The sequence below is a fragment of the Ovis canadensis genome, chromosome 15, assembly GCF_042477335.2.
Source record: "Ovis canadensis isolate MfBH-ARS-UI-01 breed Bighorn chromosome 15, ARS-UI_OviCan_v2, whole genome shotgun sequence".
Taxonomy (NCBI): Eukaryota; Metazoa; Chordata; class Mammalia; order Artiodactyla; family Bovidae; genus Ovis; species Ovis canadensis.
This window is the reverse complement of record NC_091259.1, coordinates 70,824,225-70,840,118: the sequence shown is the minus strand read 5'-3', so window position 1 is coordinate 70,840,118 and position 15,894 is coordinate 70,824,225. Positions and strand designations below refer to the sequence as shown.

Below are 15,894 nucleotides of genomic sequence, written 5' to 3'. Positions count from 1 at the left end.
CTTTCCCAATTTTGAACCAATCAGTTGTTCCATGTCCGGTTCTAGAGCCTCAGTGCTATTAACCAAAAACCATTTCGGGGTGGCAAGCTTAAAACCCAGCCCTTACAGACTTCAAATCTTTGACACACGAGTAATCAGTGAAGGCATCAACACTGGCTTCATCTGTTCCCCTCATACCGGGAAAAGTGTGACGCACCTTAGCTGAGACCATAGAAAACTCTACAGATTCATCTCTAAAATATCGACTCAATGGACATGAGTTTGAACAAGCTCCAGGTGACAGTGAAGGACAGGGAAGCCTGGCTTGCTGCAGTACACAGGGTTGCAAAGAATCGGACATGACTGAGGGACGGAACAAGAAATTTAACACTAAGCACTGACCCATAAGATGGCCAGTTTGCCTGAACTGAACCGATTTCAGGCTTTAACAGTTAAGAGCCCGGAGTCCGCAGATTGACAATTAAACTGCAAAAGGCGTAGAAGCCTCCAAGAGAAACAGTTTCCCGCCTCCCAGCCGGTTGCAGCTCTCTCGAGAACAGCCTCGCCAGTGCAGGGCTGTGACGTCAGTACAGGCCCTAGGCCAGCCCCCTGGGGTCTTTCTGCTTCTGCGCGGTTGAGTAACCTAGGAGTTTGCGCGCTTAGCTCTGCCGAGCGCCCCGGAAGTTAATGCAGAAGCCACACCCCCTACTCGGCCGGCCGGGACGGAGCCATTTTAATTCATATCTGAGTGGGCGGTGGCGATTCGTGTTGGCCGTCTGGCTCCGCAGGGCAGGGGGCAACTTTACTGGTTTGGGGTGGTTTTTAGTTTAATTTTTCTTTTCTAGCTTGGCATCGCGGGCCAGTTCGTAATTCTAATCGGCTGAGGCCATGTCAGGAGACGGAGCCACGGAGCAGGTGAGGAAGGAGAGTGGTGGGGCCTCGTGGCGACCTCTTCTCTCCACATCTCTGTTCGTCCGAGTACTCCAGCCATATTCGCTTGAGGAAGGAATCAGGGGTCTAATGAATCCCAAGGGCTGGGTACAGAAGTACGGTGGGAATGGGGAGCGAGATCTGACTGAGATTTGAAACTCTTTTGGCTTCTCTTAGGGGTTGATATGAACAAATATTTGATTTAGACAATAGCTGGGAAACTACTCGTCCTGTTTAGGTTTATGGGACTTAGCTGGTGAGATTCTTTCCTTTAATGCCATTTCGGTGTTTCAGTTCAGTTCAGGAATTGATTATTTTAACGTGTACTCGCTGTTTTCGAAAAACTTGACAGTGTTCTCTCCAACCGCCTTTCCGATATACACTGTACCCAGAAACTGGTTACTAGTTTGAGAAATAATTTGAGATGAAACTGATCTGAAGAAATAAATTCTCGCCAGAGCCAATGAGGGAGGAAGCAGTTTAGGAGTAGAGGATCGTTATGCCAAGTTGGGAATTTTGTGGCTTTCTCCCGCTCCCTCCCTTAGCATTTCATTTTCGTTTTTCTAACGACACAGATAATTGTAGAATTTGATAAATCCGAAATGAGAAGTCCGATATGGACACTGTAAATAAAAACAGCTGTTTTAGTACTGGATACGTGACGTATAAGTATTACAAAATTCAGGGTTTTTTGTCAAATGATTTGTTCCTTTTGCTTTTTATTCAGAATTTTGTAGGATAGGGTTTACCTTTTAGCTTGAAAGAGGAAACTGATATTTTATGAAAGATGTCAGGTGTTTTTTTTTTCGATTTATGTTCAGTATGTTTAGGTAAATGGTTTTTAAAATGGAGGCTAGATAGACTGCAGATTTCAAGTTCGAGTTCCTGAAATTTCCCATTGCCATAGCAACGAAATACACTTACGTTTCCGTTTTTCAAGTGCCCGGCTTGTGGAGTGGGAAGTGTTCTTGGAGATTGACAGAGATGAGGCAAAATTGGAATGTTTCTATTGAATAGAATAGAGTGACTGTAAATTTTATTGTCGTTAAAGTTTGGATAAACTGAATTTTGTGTTTGCTCGTCGACAAATTTCTGTCCTGAAATTTTCACAGTATTTACATTTTACATCCTGTTAGAATGCCCCAGATTGCAGTCTTTAAATTGTTACGTCACGTGTGTTTACATATACTACCCTTCTTCTGGGTTCCTGTTTTGTCACCTGCAAATGGAGGAGGAGTAATGTACTAAGGTTTTCATTGAAAGTTTCACGAATTCATTGTGAATTCTTAAATTTATCTAAAATTGTAAACACACAGAATTGGTGCCATGACCTTTTCAACTCAGAACTGTGGTGTTTTAAGTGGGAGAGAAAGTGGTAATTTTTTGAAAAAAGTTTCACCCGTTAGTTTTATGTGTCAAGTTTAGGACATAAAGAAAAGTGCAGTGAATGCCTATAGTACAGTTCTTCACCTAGAATCGACAGTTGTTGAGTGTTTGCCATATTTGCTTTTTATCTTGTACATAATTTATTTGAAAGTAAGTCAACACATATTCAGCCCCCCTTATTTCAGCTTCTCTTATACAGTAAAAGGACCTTAATGCTATTTTATAACCATTATACCATTTCCCATCTAAGAAAATAGTATACCGTATCACTTCTAAAAATTAGTCCATATTCAAATTTCCTCAGTTTCTCCAGAAGGCAGTGTGATTCATAGGGTTTTATTATATTAAAAATCAGAATCTATAATGTAGGTTATTTGCATCATTTGATTATGTCTCTTGAATAGTCCCTTTATTTTTTGTCCCCTCGGATATTTATTGTCTAGTCGAAGAATCCAGAACAGTTCTCTTGTAGAACTTCTCATTTTCTGTCTAGGTTTATTTGATCTGTGTGTGTGAGGTATCATTTAACTTGTTCTTTCATCTTCTGTATTTCCTGGAAATTAACAGTTATGTCTAAACTCAGAGCTTTGATAATATTCAGGTTAAATATTTTTGTGTATAATATAGCATCGCATCAAAAGGCACTTCATGCTAGGTTATTCCACTGTTAGCAATGGTTTAAGTTTGTTCACTTGGTTAGGGTAATGACTGCTGGGTCTTTTCATTGTAAAGAATTATTTCCCCCTTTGCAGTTAGTAATCTGTGGGTTGATAACTGTGTTCCTCAATAACCTTTTATCTAGTTATTTATTGTCAATCGATAATCCTTGAATAAATAAGTTATTTCCTTGGAAATGGCAAATGGTGATTTTTTTTTTTTAATTCTGTCTCTACTTATTGGCTCATACTTTTCCTCAAAGACGAAATTCCTGTTTTCTTTTCCCCTCCTTTTAAAAAATTGAATATTGCTGTGGATTCATGGTGTTTTCTGAATTTACTATGATAAATTCAGCTATAGCTTTTTTTTTTTTTTTTTTTTAATGCTTAACTTGTCCTAACTTTTATGGTGCTTCCTATATATTTTTTCCATCAGTCTGTAAGACATTTTTGGACATCTGATGACCAGCAAAGAATTATCTTCATATAATCGTTTGGATTTTTTAAAGATACATTTCAAACATGCAAGAAAACAAAATAGTATATGATGCTTCTATTACAGAGCTTTGTCACAGCTAAACCTGTTTTCTCCATACCTTCACTTACTCTTCCCATCTCCACTTGTTATTTAGTCAATAAATCATGTCTGACTCTTTTGCAATCCCATAGATTGTAGCCTGCCACTCTTCTCTGTCCTTGGGATTACCCAACCAGGAAGATTGGAGTGAGTTGCCATTTCCTTGTCCTGGGGATCTTCCCAACCCAGGGATCGAAACCGCATTTCCTACTTGGCAGGTGGATTCTTTACCACTGAGCCACCTGGGAAGCCCCCCACCTCCATTACTTTGAAGCAAATCCCAGATATGATATTATTCAAATTTTAACTGGAATAGTGGTTACACAATACCTTGAAGGGTGACATGATCAAAAATATGAATCAGCTAGCTTGCTTGATGTGTAAGACAACAGTCAATGAAAATTTAGGGGGAAATTGAGTGATGATGGACAAGGGGGAAAAAAAAAGACTAAACAAAAAACTTGAAGAAGAATGAGAAAAAGATCAAAACCACTCTGAATCATGGGTTTGCTTTGGAAAGATGCCAAGGGGTTTCCCTCCTTCGGGATATGAATTGTAGATTTCTTTTAGCTGTTTTAGCATTGAAACTCAAAAAAATGATAATTTGTTCAGTAAACCTGATAATATTTTAGATTTGTTATTCAATAATACAGATGGTCATTTCTTGGTATTGAACCTCTGGATTTGTGCTCTGTGAAAGAGAAATGTTTGTAGATAAGCAAAATCAAGAGTGAGGTTTATTGTGTGTGTTATTTTTTTTTAAGTCTTGTAAGGATGTTCTATTTTACATTTAGAGTGTTTAAATTACTTTGCAGTGTTGGTGGGTATTCTGGAGCCTCATGTTTACTGTTTTTGCCAGTTTAGTCATGACAGAACCACATGCATATAGATTTTCCCCTTGACAAAAGCACATCTGGTTCCCCTGTGGAATTATGGCTCTATTTTTATCTTGTACATTTTTTCTAACTGCTTGATTCAACTTTTGATCTCATTCTTTACACCATTTTACCTTGTGCGCCACCTCTACAGCATTTAATAGGCTATTTAGAGTTTGTTCACTGAGTTTTGAATTGAAAGGGCTGCCTTACTCATTATTCACCTTAAAAACCTAGATTACTGTTTTGGTAATTAAAGGTGAAGTGGATAAATTTTTGCACTCAAGCCATATGCTATATGTTAAAAATTTTATAGAATTGTATCTTTGGGGAAGACAGGTGCTTATGATTACTGATAATACAAAGTAAAGTATTTTGGACATGAGTGAATGGTTTCTAAAGTTTTGTTGACCAACAGAAAAAGAGGAAGCGAGAGATGTATTTGGCCAAGTCAATTCCGATGAAACTTAAGTCCCTAAACTTCTGATTCTACAGTTTTGTCTTTCAGAAATAAGATTTCAGTTTTCAGACAATTCATAGCCTATCCTAGAGTTAGGAAGGCCTGAAGTATAAAAAGAATGATCTTTACTTTGGGGGCGGGGGGGGGGGAGAATTATGTGACTTGAAGAAGCTCAAAATAATTGCTAAGAAAGTTCATAACAAAGCAGAGAATTCAGGGCCATAAAAGTGTTTTGCTTTTGGTGAAAAATAAGTTTAGGAAGATATAGAAAATATGAGAAATATGTGTTCTATTTTGTACTTATTAGGAAAGAAAGATAAAACTGAAACCCGATTTATTTTGTTTAGTAACGATTAGTATCTAGTAGTGGTTAAAAGGAAATAGTGCCTATTTTAAACCTAAGTGGGTGTGTGTGAAGGTTAGAAGAGGAAGGGAAAAGGCCAAGAATATATGTTATAATGATAGTCTTTTCTTTGGATACAATTATGTTTTTCTGTTTTTAACAAAATCTTTCTGTAATAGCCTTTTCTAACTTTCTGCTGTCCTATTTTAAGTGATACTTAGTGTAACAGTTTTGCACAGGCAAGTTTGATTTGATCTTATTGTTAATATTTCTTGAGGAAATTTACTATATAGGATATTCTATCCGGCAGTAATTGTTCCTAGGAGAGATAGATCTGTGTTTACAGTACTGGTTTTCCCGAAAAGTACAACAGAGGGAGGTTGTGTTAGATGAGATTGCATTCCCTCTTCCTTAGGAACACGGAAATTTGCATCCTAGATAGGCCTTCCAGAATGGTAAAGTCTATTCAGATGTTTGTATCTATTAAGTGGATGATTGCAAAAAAACAATAGTTTTGGACTTTTCTGCCTTTATCTCTAAATCTTTATTCTTTTTTAGACAAGACCTAGTTGTGAATTTGAGTCTTCTTCTTTATAATGGATAGTTGGTAATGGTGTGAGGTTGATTTTAAAAGAGATTTTAGTTGGGCAAATGTTTAACCTAATTTTAGATTAATGGATAGTTTATGATAGGCAGTAAATATTTATTAAAACCCCAAAGGTAAAACTATTCTTAATTCTTGTCTTTCTAATGTTTCACTTAGTTTATCAAATAAATTAATATTTTAGTCCCTCCTGAACAAAAGAAGCTGCATTTTTCACATTCTAAAAGATTAAGATTTTTATGTATAAAACAAATACTTCAATGCTGTTTGTTTCCTAGGGAATGAATAAACAAATTTAAGAAGCAAGTATGATAAGTATAATTATTTGGACCAATTACTATTAGGCTGCTTTTTCTAAGTTTTTGAAATGGTTGTACGTTTAGTAGATTTAAGTTTTTGAAAGATTTGAAGGGATTATATGCAGGATATGTATTCAGATTTGTTCACTGAAAACGTCTTGTAGTTTTGTCTCGCTGGTAAAGGAACATAGGACTAAGCTGGCATCCAGTACTAATGTCACCTGTCAGATAAAATGCCTTAGGCATATGAATTGGCTTAGTTACTTCTTGAATAGTCTTGCAGAGTACTACTCTAGTCTAATTTTGATTTTGAAAAAAAACTACCAAGAGAAACTTAAGAGTTGAAAAGTTTAGTATTTGCAGTTTTCTTAATATTTTAACAACAACAACAAAAGGAATGACTTAGGTCTGATTCTGCTTTATTTTTGAAGAAACTAACATTTGGGGAAACACATATTTACAGAACAGATGAATTAGGTAGTGTTTCTCAAAATGGAGTCAGTGGTCCATTGTATCATATTCACTTAGGTACTTCATTATTGCCTGTATGTCAAGTTTAGATATATTGTAATAGATTCTGTAGGTGAGGCTGAATATCTTCATTGGAAATAAGTATCACAGTGATTTTTATGTAAATGAGTTTGTAAACCACTTAGGATAGGGATTGAAGATACTTAGACCTTCAAAGTTGGTTTTGAATACATATGATAAAATAAATGGAGAAAAACATTGCAGATTATACACATGGATATCACCAGATGGTCAACACCAAAATCAGATTGATAATATTCTTTGCAGCCAAAGATGGAGGAGCTCTATACAGTCAGCAAAAACAAGACCAGGAGCTGCCTGTGGCTCAGATCATGAACTCCTTACTGCCAAATTCAGACTTAAATTGAAGAAAGTAGGGAAAACCACTAGACCATTCAGGTATGACCTAAGTCTAATCCCTTATGATTACAATAGAAGTGAGAAATAGATTTAAGGGACTAGATCTGACAGAGTGCATGATGAACTATGGACGGAGGTTCATGACATTGTACAGGAGACAGGGATCAAGACCATCCCCATGGAAAAGAAATGCAAAAAGGCAAAATGGCTGTCTGGGGAGGCCTTACAAATAGCTGTGAAAAGAAGAGAAGCAAAACGCAAAGGAGAAAAGGAAAGATAAAAGCATCTGAATGCAGAGTTCCAAAGAATAGCAAGGAGTGGTAAGAAAGCCTTCCTCAGCGATCAGTGCAAAGAAATAGAGGAAAACAACAGACAGGGAAAGACTAGAGATCTCTTCAAGAAAATTAGAGATCCCAAGGGAACATTTCATGCAAAGATGGGCTCGATAGGACAGAAATGGTATGGACCTAACAAGATACTAAAGAGGTGGCAAGAATACACAGAAGAACTGTACAAAAAACATCTTCACGACCCAGATAATCATAATGGTGTGATCACTCACCTAGAGCCAGACATCCTGGAATGTGAAGTCAAGTGGGCCTTAGAAAGCATCACTATGAACAAAGGTAGTGGAGGTGATGGAATTCCAGTTGAGCTCTTTCAAATCCTGAAAGATGATGCTGTGAAAGTGCTGCATTCAATATGCCAGCAAATTTGGAAAACTCAGCAGTGGCCACAGGACTGGAAAAGGTCAGTTTTCATTCCAACCGCAAAGAAAGGCAATGCCATAGAATGCTCAAATGACTGCACAATTGCACTCATCTCACATGCTAGTAAAGTAATGCTCAAAGTTCTCCAAGCCAGACTTCAGCAATACGTGAACCATGAACTTCCAGATGTTCAAGCTGGTTTTAGAAAAGGCAGAGGAACCAGAGAGCAAATTGCCAACATCCGCTGGATCATCGAAAAAGCAAGAGAGTTCCAGAAAAATATCTATTTCTGCTTTATTGACTATGCCAAAGCCTTTGACTGTGTGGATCACAAGAAACTGTGGAAAATTCTGAGAGAGATGGGAATACCAGACCACCTGACCTGCCTCTTGAGAAATCTGTACGCAGCTCAGGAAGCAACAGTTAGAACTGGACATGGAACAACATTCTGGTTCCAAATAGGAAAAGGAGTACGTCAAGGCTGTATATTGTTACCCTGCTTATTTAACTTCTATGCAGAGTACATCATGAGAAACGCTGGGCTGGAAGAAGCACAAGCTGGAATCAAGATTGCCAGGAGAAATATCAATAACCTCAGATATGCAGATGACACCACTCTTATGGCACAAAGCAAAGAAGAACTAAAAAGCCTCTTGATGAAAGTGAAAGAGGAGAGTGATGAAAAAGTTGGCTTAAAGCTAAACATTCAGAAAACGAAGATCATCGCGTCTGGTCGCGTCACTTTATGGCAAATAGATGGGGAAACAGTGACTGAGACCTTTGATAATATTTCACTAATTTTTCTCTCCTTACTATATGTATCAGTTATCAGTTCAGTCGCTCAGTCGTGTCTGACTCTTTGCGATCCCATGAATTGCAGCACGCAGGCCTCCCTGTCCATCACCAACTCCTGGAGTTCACTCAGACTCATGTCCATCGAGTCGGTGATGCATTCCAGCCATCTCATCCTCTGTCGTCCCCTTCTCCTCCTGCCCCCAATCCCTCTCAGCATCAGAGTCTTTTCCAACGAGTCAACTCTTTGCATGAGGTGGCCAAACATAGTACTGGAGTTTCAGCTTCAGCATCAGTCCTTCCAATGAACACCCAAGACTGATCTCCTTTAGGATGGACTGGTTGGATCTCCTTGCAGTTCAAGGGACTCTCAAGTCTTCTCCAACACCACAGTTCAAAAGCATCAATTCTTCGGCACTCAGCTTTCTTCACAGTCCAACTCTCACATCCATACGTGACCACTGGAAAAACCATAGCCTTGACTAGATGGACCTTTGTTGGCAAAGTAATATCTCTGCTTTTGAATATGCTATCTAGGTTGGTCATAACTTTCCTTCCAAGGAGTAAGCGTCTTTTAATATCATGGCTGCAGTCACCATCTGCAGTGATTTTGGAGCCCCCCAAAATAAAGTCTGACACTGTTTCCACTGTTTCCCTGTATATCTCCCATGAAGTGATGGGACTAGATGCCATGTTCCTCTTCACTTTCTGCCATAAGGGTGGTGTCATCTGCATATCTGAGGTGATTGGTATTTCTCCCAGCTTTCTTGATTCCAGCTTGTGCTTCTTGCAGCCCAGTATTTCTCATGATGTACTGTGCATAGAAGTTAACTAAGCTGGATGACAATATACAGCCTTGACGTACTCCTTTTCCTATTTGGAACCAGTCTGTTGTTCCATGTCCAGTTCTAACTGTTGCTTCCTGACCTGCATATAGGTTTCTGAAGTGGCAGGTCAGGTGGTCTGGTATTCCCTACTATATTTAGTCACTCATGAATGGAAAATACTCATTATAAAACTAGGTTTGTGACTCTGCTAGTTCTGTTGCAAAGATCATCAAAACTCTTGGTCAAAAAGCTTATATAGCTTTACATTCTTTAACTTACTACATTCCTCTGTGCATACTTTTGATTTTTATCACTTGCTTTAAATTTTCTCTGACTTCTATTCTAATTTATTTTACATATGACCTCCAGCATAACATCGTATTTATCACAAAAATAGCTATTTGAAGAAAGTGAAGTACTTTTTTTTTTTCTGTCCAAGTTTTGCTTCCCCGGTGGAAATGGAAAGAAGAAATTAAATTAGATTATACACATCACGGACTCAATGGACGTGAGTTTGAATAAACTCCAGGAAGTGGCAATGAACAGGGAGGCCTGACATGCTGCAGTCCATGGGGTCAGAAAGACTAGGACACAACTAAGTGACTGACCTGAACTGACTGATACATTTAAAATCATTAATATAATAATCTGTCACTTCTCCATACCCCACCCTATTAACAGCCACCTAATATAAACTAAACTATTGTATAGACAGTGGTTTGCAGCCTCAGTTTCCCAGAAGCTATGTGGCATATCCATGACATATGACAGTTGTAAGAAAAGATTATTAAAAATGCTGCTGCTTTTTCAGACTACATAATTGTAGGTTTTGGTCATCAAAAATAATATATTGAAGCAGATTGAAAGCAGAAGCCAGATACTAAAGAGATCACAAAAATGTAAAACAGTGCCATCGTTTTCACTAATTTGTTGTTGAAGTTTTAATTTCTAATATAATATTATAGATTTGACCCACATTTTATAAAATGTCTCTAGTTCCTCAGTTGTAAGAGTGCAAAGTGATTATAAGAAGTTTGAGAACCATTGATATAATGCCTGGAATCTGTGAGACAATGTTGTAAGTTCTGTTTCTCTGAGTTAGCTTCCCATAGCACAAAGAAAGTAAAAAGACAGTCAACCGAAGGGTAGAAAATTTTTGTAAACTATCCAGTAGTGAACTAATAGCTATAATATGTAGAAACACATGCAGTGCAATAACCAAAAAAAAAAAAAAACTCAAAAACGGCAAGGAATCTGGAAAGACATTAACTATATACAAATAGCCAATAAAAACATGAAAAGTGTTGAACTTCATTAACTATCAGTGAAATAAAGAGAAAACTACAATGAGAAACCAGTCTGCTGCTGCTGCTGCTAAGTCACTCTACTGTCTTTTAAAATCATCAAAAAGAATACCGAGTGTTGGTGAGAGTGTAAGAAAAATTGGAGCCCTTTTACTGGTAGAACTGTAAAATGGTTCAGTCACTTTGGAAAACAGTCTGACAGTTCTTCAAAGTGTTATATAGTTTGCTTTATGGCCTAACAATTTCACTTCTGGGTATACACCTAAGTAAAAAGAAAATAGAAAAGGAACTCCACTCAAAAACTAGAAATAATCCAAATGTCCATTGAGTGATTAATATAATGTGGGATATCCATTCAGTGTGATATTTGGCACTGGAAAGTACTGATATGAAGACACGAAGTTTGAAAACATGCAAAGTGAAAGTCAGAAACAAAACACATTGTGTTATTTACATGAAATGCCTACACATTTATGGAAACAGTAGATTGATGGTTGCATGGGCCTAGGCGGATTGGGAAATGGGAATGCCAATTAATGGGTATGGGTTTTTATTGAGGGTGATAAAAATGTTCTAAAATTTATTGTGATAGTAGATATACTAAATTTAAGCATTGAATTTTACACTTTAAATGGGTGAGTTGTATGGAATTTGATTGTCTCAATAAAGCTATTAAAAATAAAAAAGGTCAAACATGTATAATGTATCCTACCTCCATACTTTAAGTCAGTTATCCATGGGGGAATTCTTCAGAGAGAAGTTGGTATTTTAGCAATACTCTTCGACTAGAAAAACTGTTCATAGGACAGATACTCAGGTAGTTCCTCAGCAACATGTTTGCCCTATACAAAAAAAGTCTGTCATCTGCTTCACAAGTTCTTCTGTTTTTGTACCCATTTGAAATAGTATATGTTATAATTTTTCTGATTTTTAAAATTGTGCATTTCAAAGCAGCTCCTAGTGTCACCTCCTAGTACCATTCAATGTGCATGCATTGGGAACTGAACTAGTCCAGCTTTTTTTCTGTTCATTTGATTTGGGGCCCATCCTACTCCCCATTAACATCTCCCTAAAGGATGATAATAGGATTACAGGTATTCCAAAGATAAGCTGGATTTTGATAGTTTCTTTATAGTTGTTTTGGGGACATGTAAACATGAGACAGCTGTTTAGCTATAACTAAACAGAGTTCTCACCTCATTCCATTACAAATGGGCACGAGAAACGTGACAAGTTTTCTTAAAGTGACCTATTTCTCAGATCTGGTGACAGATTCAGGAAATAATATCGGGTTGGCCAGAACAGGTTTTTCTGTAAGGTGTTGTGGAAAATGACAAATGAACTTTTTGGCCAACCCAGTAATACAACTCTGCTCTTTATGAAGCCTCAGTCTACTTGTTGATTCTAGAAAACTGTTCCATTTTCATTTGCTCGACAGCAAATATAGTAACCAGACCACAAAACAAAAATGTTATACTCTTGGTTACCCAGCTGGTTCATATCTGTGACAATGAATGACTTCTTATTGTGAGAAATGTGGCCTTTAACTACTAGAGGATACTGGGCCATTTTAGTTATCTTTTATTAATTAATTCAGTTGATAGAGAATTATATATATAGATTCTTTTACAAACATTTGACTACATCCTTGTCCAGAGCAAAACATTTACCATTGTAAGAGATTCTGCAAAGAGCTGATTCATAGTTCTGCCAGATTTAACTGGACTTTGGGCAGATTCATATAATTTAATTATATTTTTTATTATAGAATGGTATTATTGGTTACTTAACAAGGAGTGGTGATTAAGGCCTAACATAGTAGATGCTCAATAAATGTTTTGTTTTGTTTTACTTTTGATCCATCATCCTTTCCTTGGGCTTCTTAGTCCATGGTAACTCCTTCCTCCAGGTGTCTGTTGATAGTTTTTGGTGTTCCATGAACTTGAATGGGCAAAATAAAGCTTTTTTCACTAATTTCTAACTGAAATCAAACCTTCTGTTATGAGTGTGGGCAAGAAACCATGCTAGTACTGTTAGCAACAGCTATGTGACTGGGACAGAAGTATTCACAGTGCTATTAGCACTCATCAGTAGACTCACTAGATTTTATTTCATGTGATAAGTATTTGTTACTATGTAAAACTTTAAGATATTTAGATAATTATATTTCAGTATAATTGAATCCTACGTAGTTTATTTTGTATATTTGAGAACATTATCCTGAGGAAGTTCCCATGGACATCACTAGCAAGAAGGTACAGTGGTACCAAAAAAACAAAGTTTGGAACTGCTTGTTGTTGTTTAGTTGCTAAATCGTGTCTGACTCTTGTGACCCCCTGGACTGTAGCCCACCAGTCTCTCTGTCCAAGGGATTTACCAGGCAAGAATACTGGAGTGGGTTGCCCATCTCCTGCATTGGCAGGTAGATTCTTTACCACTGAGCCAGAGCCCTTACTTTCAACTCAGGCTGCACATTGGAACCACCTGGTTCTGTGTGCCACTTGGTGCTGTCATGTCTGGCTCTTTCGAACTCTGTGGACTATAGCTTGCCACGCTCCATCTGTCCATGGAATTCTCCAGGCAAGAATACTGGAGTGGGCTGCCATTCCCTTCTCCAGGGAATCTTCCCAACCCAGGGGTCGAACCTGCATCCCTTACACCTGAACTGGACCTGAAGAGTTTTTTAAAAATAGTGACGGTTCAGGTTCATTCCTAGAGATTATTTCAAATTATCTAGAGTGAGACTTGAGTATCTTTTTAAATGCTCTTTACCCAAGGTGATTCTGATGTACTGCCAGGGTTAAGAATCACTAAATGAATGGCTCATTTTATTTCATAAGGAGACATTTATCCTTGCTGCAGTTATGCTGGTCAGATATTAGATGCCATCTTCTGAGTTTCTCTGTTCTGCAGATTATGGTATGTGGTGGTGTTCAGTCACTAAGTTGTGTCCAACTCTTTGCAACCCGATGAGCTGCAGCACTCCAGACTGCTGTCTTTCACTATCTCCCAGAGTTTGGTGAAATTCATGTTTGCTGAGTTGGTGATGCTATCCCACCGTCTCATCTGCTGCCCTCTTCTCTGTTTGCCTTCAGTCTTTCCCAGTATCAGAGTCTTTTCCAGTGAGTTGGCTCTTTGCATCAAGTAACCAAAGTGTTGGAGTTTCAGCTTCAACATCAATCCTTTCAATGAGTATTCAGGGTTGATTTCCTTTAAAATTGACTGGTTTGATCTCGTTACTACTCAGGGGACTCGCAAGAGTCTTCTCCAGCACCACAGTCAAAAGCATCAATTCCTTGGCGCTCAGCCTTCTTTATGGTCCAACTCTCATATCTGTACATGACTGCTGGAAAAACCATAGCTTTAACTATGTGGACCTTTGTTGACAAAGTGATATCTCTGCTTTTCAATATGCTGTCTGGTTTGTCATAGCTTTTCTTCCAAGGAACAGGTGTCTTTTACTTTCATGGCTGCAGTCACTGTCAACAATGATTTTGGAGTCCAAAAAAATAAAATCTGCCACCGCTTCCACTTCTCCCCTTTTATTTGCCATGAAGTGATAGGACTGGATGCCACGATCTTAGTTTTTTGAATGTTGAGTTTTAAGCCAGCTTTTTCATTCTCCACTCTCACCCTTATCAAGAAGCTTTTTAGTTCCTCTTCATACTCTGCCTGTAGAATGGTATCATCTGCGTATCTGAGGTTGATATTTCTCTTGGCAATCTTGATTCCAGCTTGTGATTCATCAGCCAGGCATTTCACATGATGTACTCTGCATATAAGTATAGTATACATTATCTAATTTGGTAGGTTAATTTTGAAGACGTGAATTTGAATGATTTGGCCTCCCATCAGACTGCTTTGATATACTAATTGTTCTTATTAGTAGTTTTGATTAGCTTAGCTGGGTTTTAGGTCGTAATTTAAAGTTCTGTATCATATTTACTTCTTATTTTATCATTAATATTTTATGATTTATATCTTACAAATCCTCATTTATTTTAAAATATTTTAAAAATTTGTTTTGTCAAGAAGTAAACTGAGTCTTTGTTTTGTCGTATCCCAGGTGCCCCTTAAACAATGCACATACTAGGCACTGAGGAAATATTTTTCAGGTGCACAATAAAATTTCAAACAGCAGAGAGTATGTATACAATGTGTAAAGTACACTTGTATGTGGGGTGTGTGTGTCTCCCCAGCCACCCCTACTTTTTTTTAAACTGCTGTTATGTCTCATGTTGCTGTTTATAGACCTGCCTTGTTTGTTCTTTTTGGTGGTTACAAATTCCATAATTTATTTAACCAGTTTTTAAAAAATGGTTATTTAAATTATTTCTAGTCTTGCACAGCAACAAACAGCCACATAGCTGAGTATTCTGTGCACATCTTTGTACACATGTAGAGTAGGCTAAATGGCCAGAACTGGAATGCAGGGTCAGATATTCGTGTTAAATTTTGGTCAGTATTACTGCTTGCTCCTGCCAACAGTTTCAGAATGTCTTTTTCTACATATCTTGACCAGTTCAGTCAGTCAGTTGAGTCACTTAGTCGTGTCTGACTCTTTGTGACCCCATGGACTGAAGCACGCCAGGCTTCCCTGTCCATTACCAACTCCTGGAGCTTGCTCAGACTCGTGTTGATCAAGTCGGTGATGCTATCCAACCACCTTATTCTGTCGTCCCTTTCTACTCCTGCCTTCAGTCTTTTCCCAGCGTCAGGGTCTTTTCCAGTGAGTCAGTTCTTTGCATCAGGTGGCCAAAATTGGAGTTTCAGCTTCAGCATCAGTCCTTCCAATGAATATTCAGGACTGATTTCCTTTAGGATGGACTGGTTTGATTTGAGAGTATCTTTGCCAGTGCAGTGTTAATTATAAAACACCTTTGATCTCTTATGGCTTATACTTGTTTTTTTCCCAAGTGTTTAAAGTTCATTGATCTTTTTCAAAGGCTTTTAAAGAGCGTTCCCACACAAAGATAAATTTCAGTACATTTTCTGATGGTTCTTTCTTGTGTTTTTGTTTTTAATGTTTTTGATTTGTCTGAAATTAATTTGATAGAATGGTTAAAATTGGGATTCAGCTTTTATTGACTTTGCAGTTGTTCTAAGATAGTTATCCTAGCATCATGCATTGAATAACCCAACATTCTGATTTCAGATATCACCCTTATTTGCTGATTTTCCATGTATCCTCTTTCTGAACCATCCTGATCCAGTGATTGGTTTATCACCATTGCAGAACTCTTTTATTCTGTATCATGTTT

At 37.7% G+C, this 15,894-nt stretch overlaps 1 protein-coding gene across 1 annotated transcript in view; it reads left to right on the top strand.

Moving 5' to 3' along the window:
- The first annotated feature begins 649 nt into the window (after window positions 1–649).
- CSTF3 (cleavage stimulation factor subunit 3) overlaps window positions 650–15,894 on the top strand; it is a 69,037-nt gene continuing 53,792 nt past the window's right edge. The window contains exon 1 of the mRNA XM_069554689.1: window positions 650–894. Coding sequence (XP_069410790.1) covers window positions 868–894 — 27 coding nt within the window. The 5' untranslated portion in view covers window positions 650–867. The remainder of the gene's footprint in view (window positions 895–15,894) is intronic.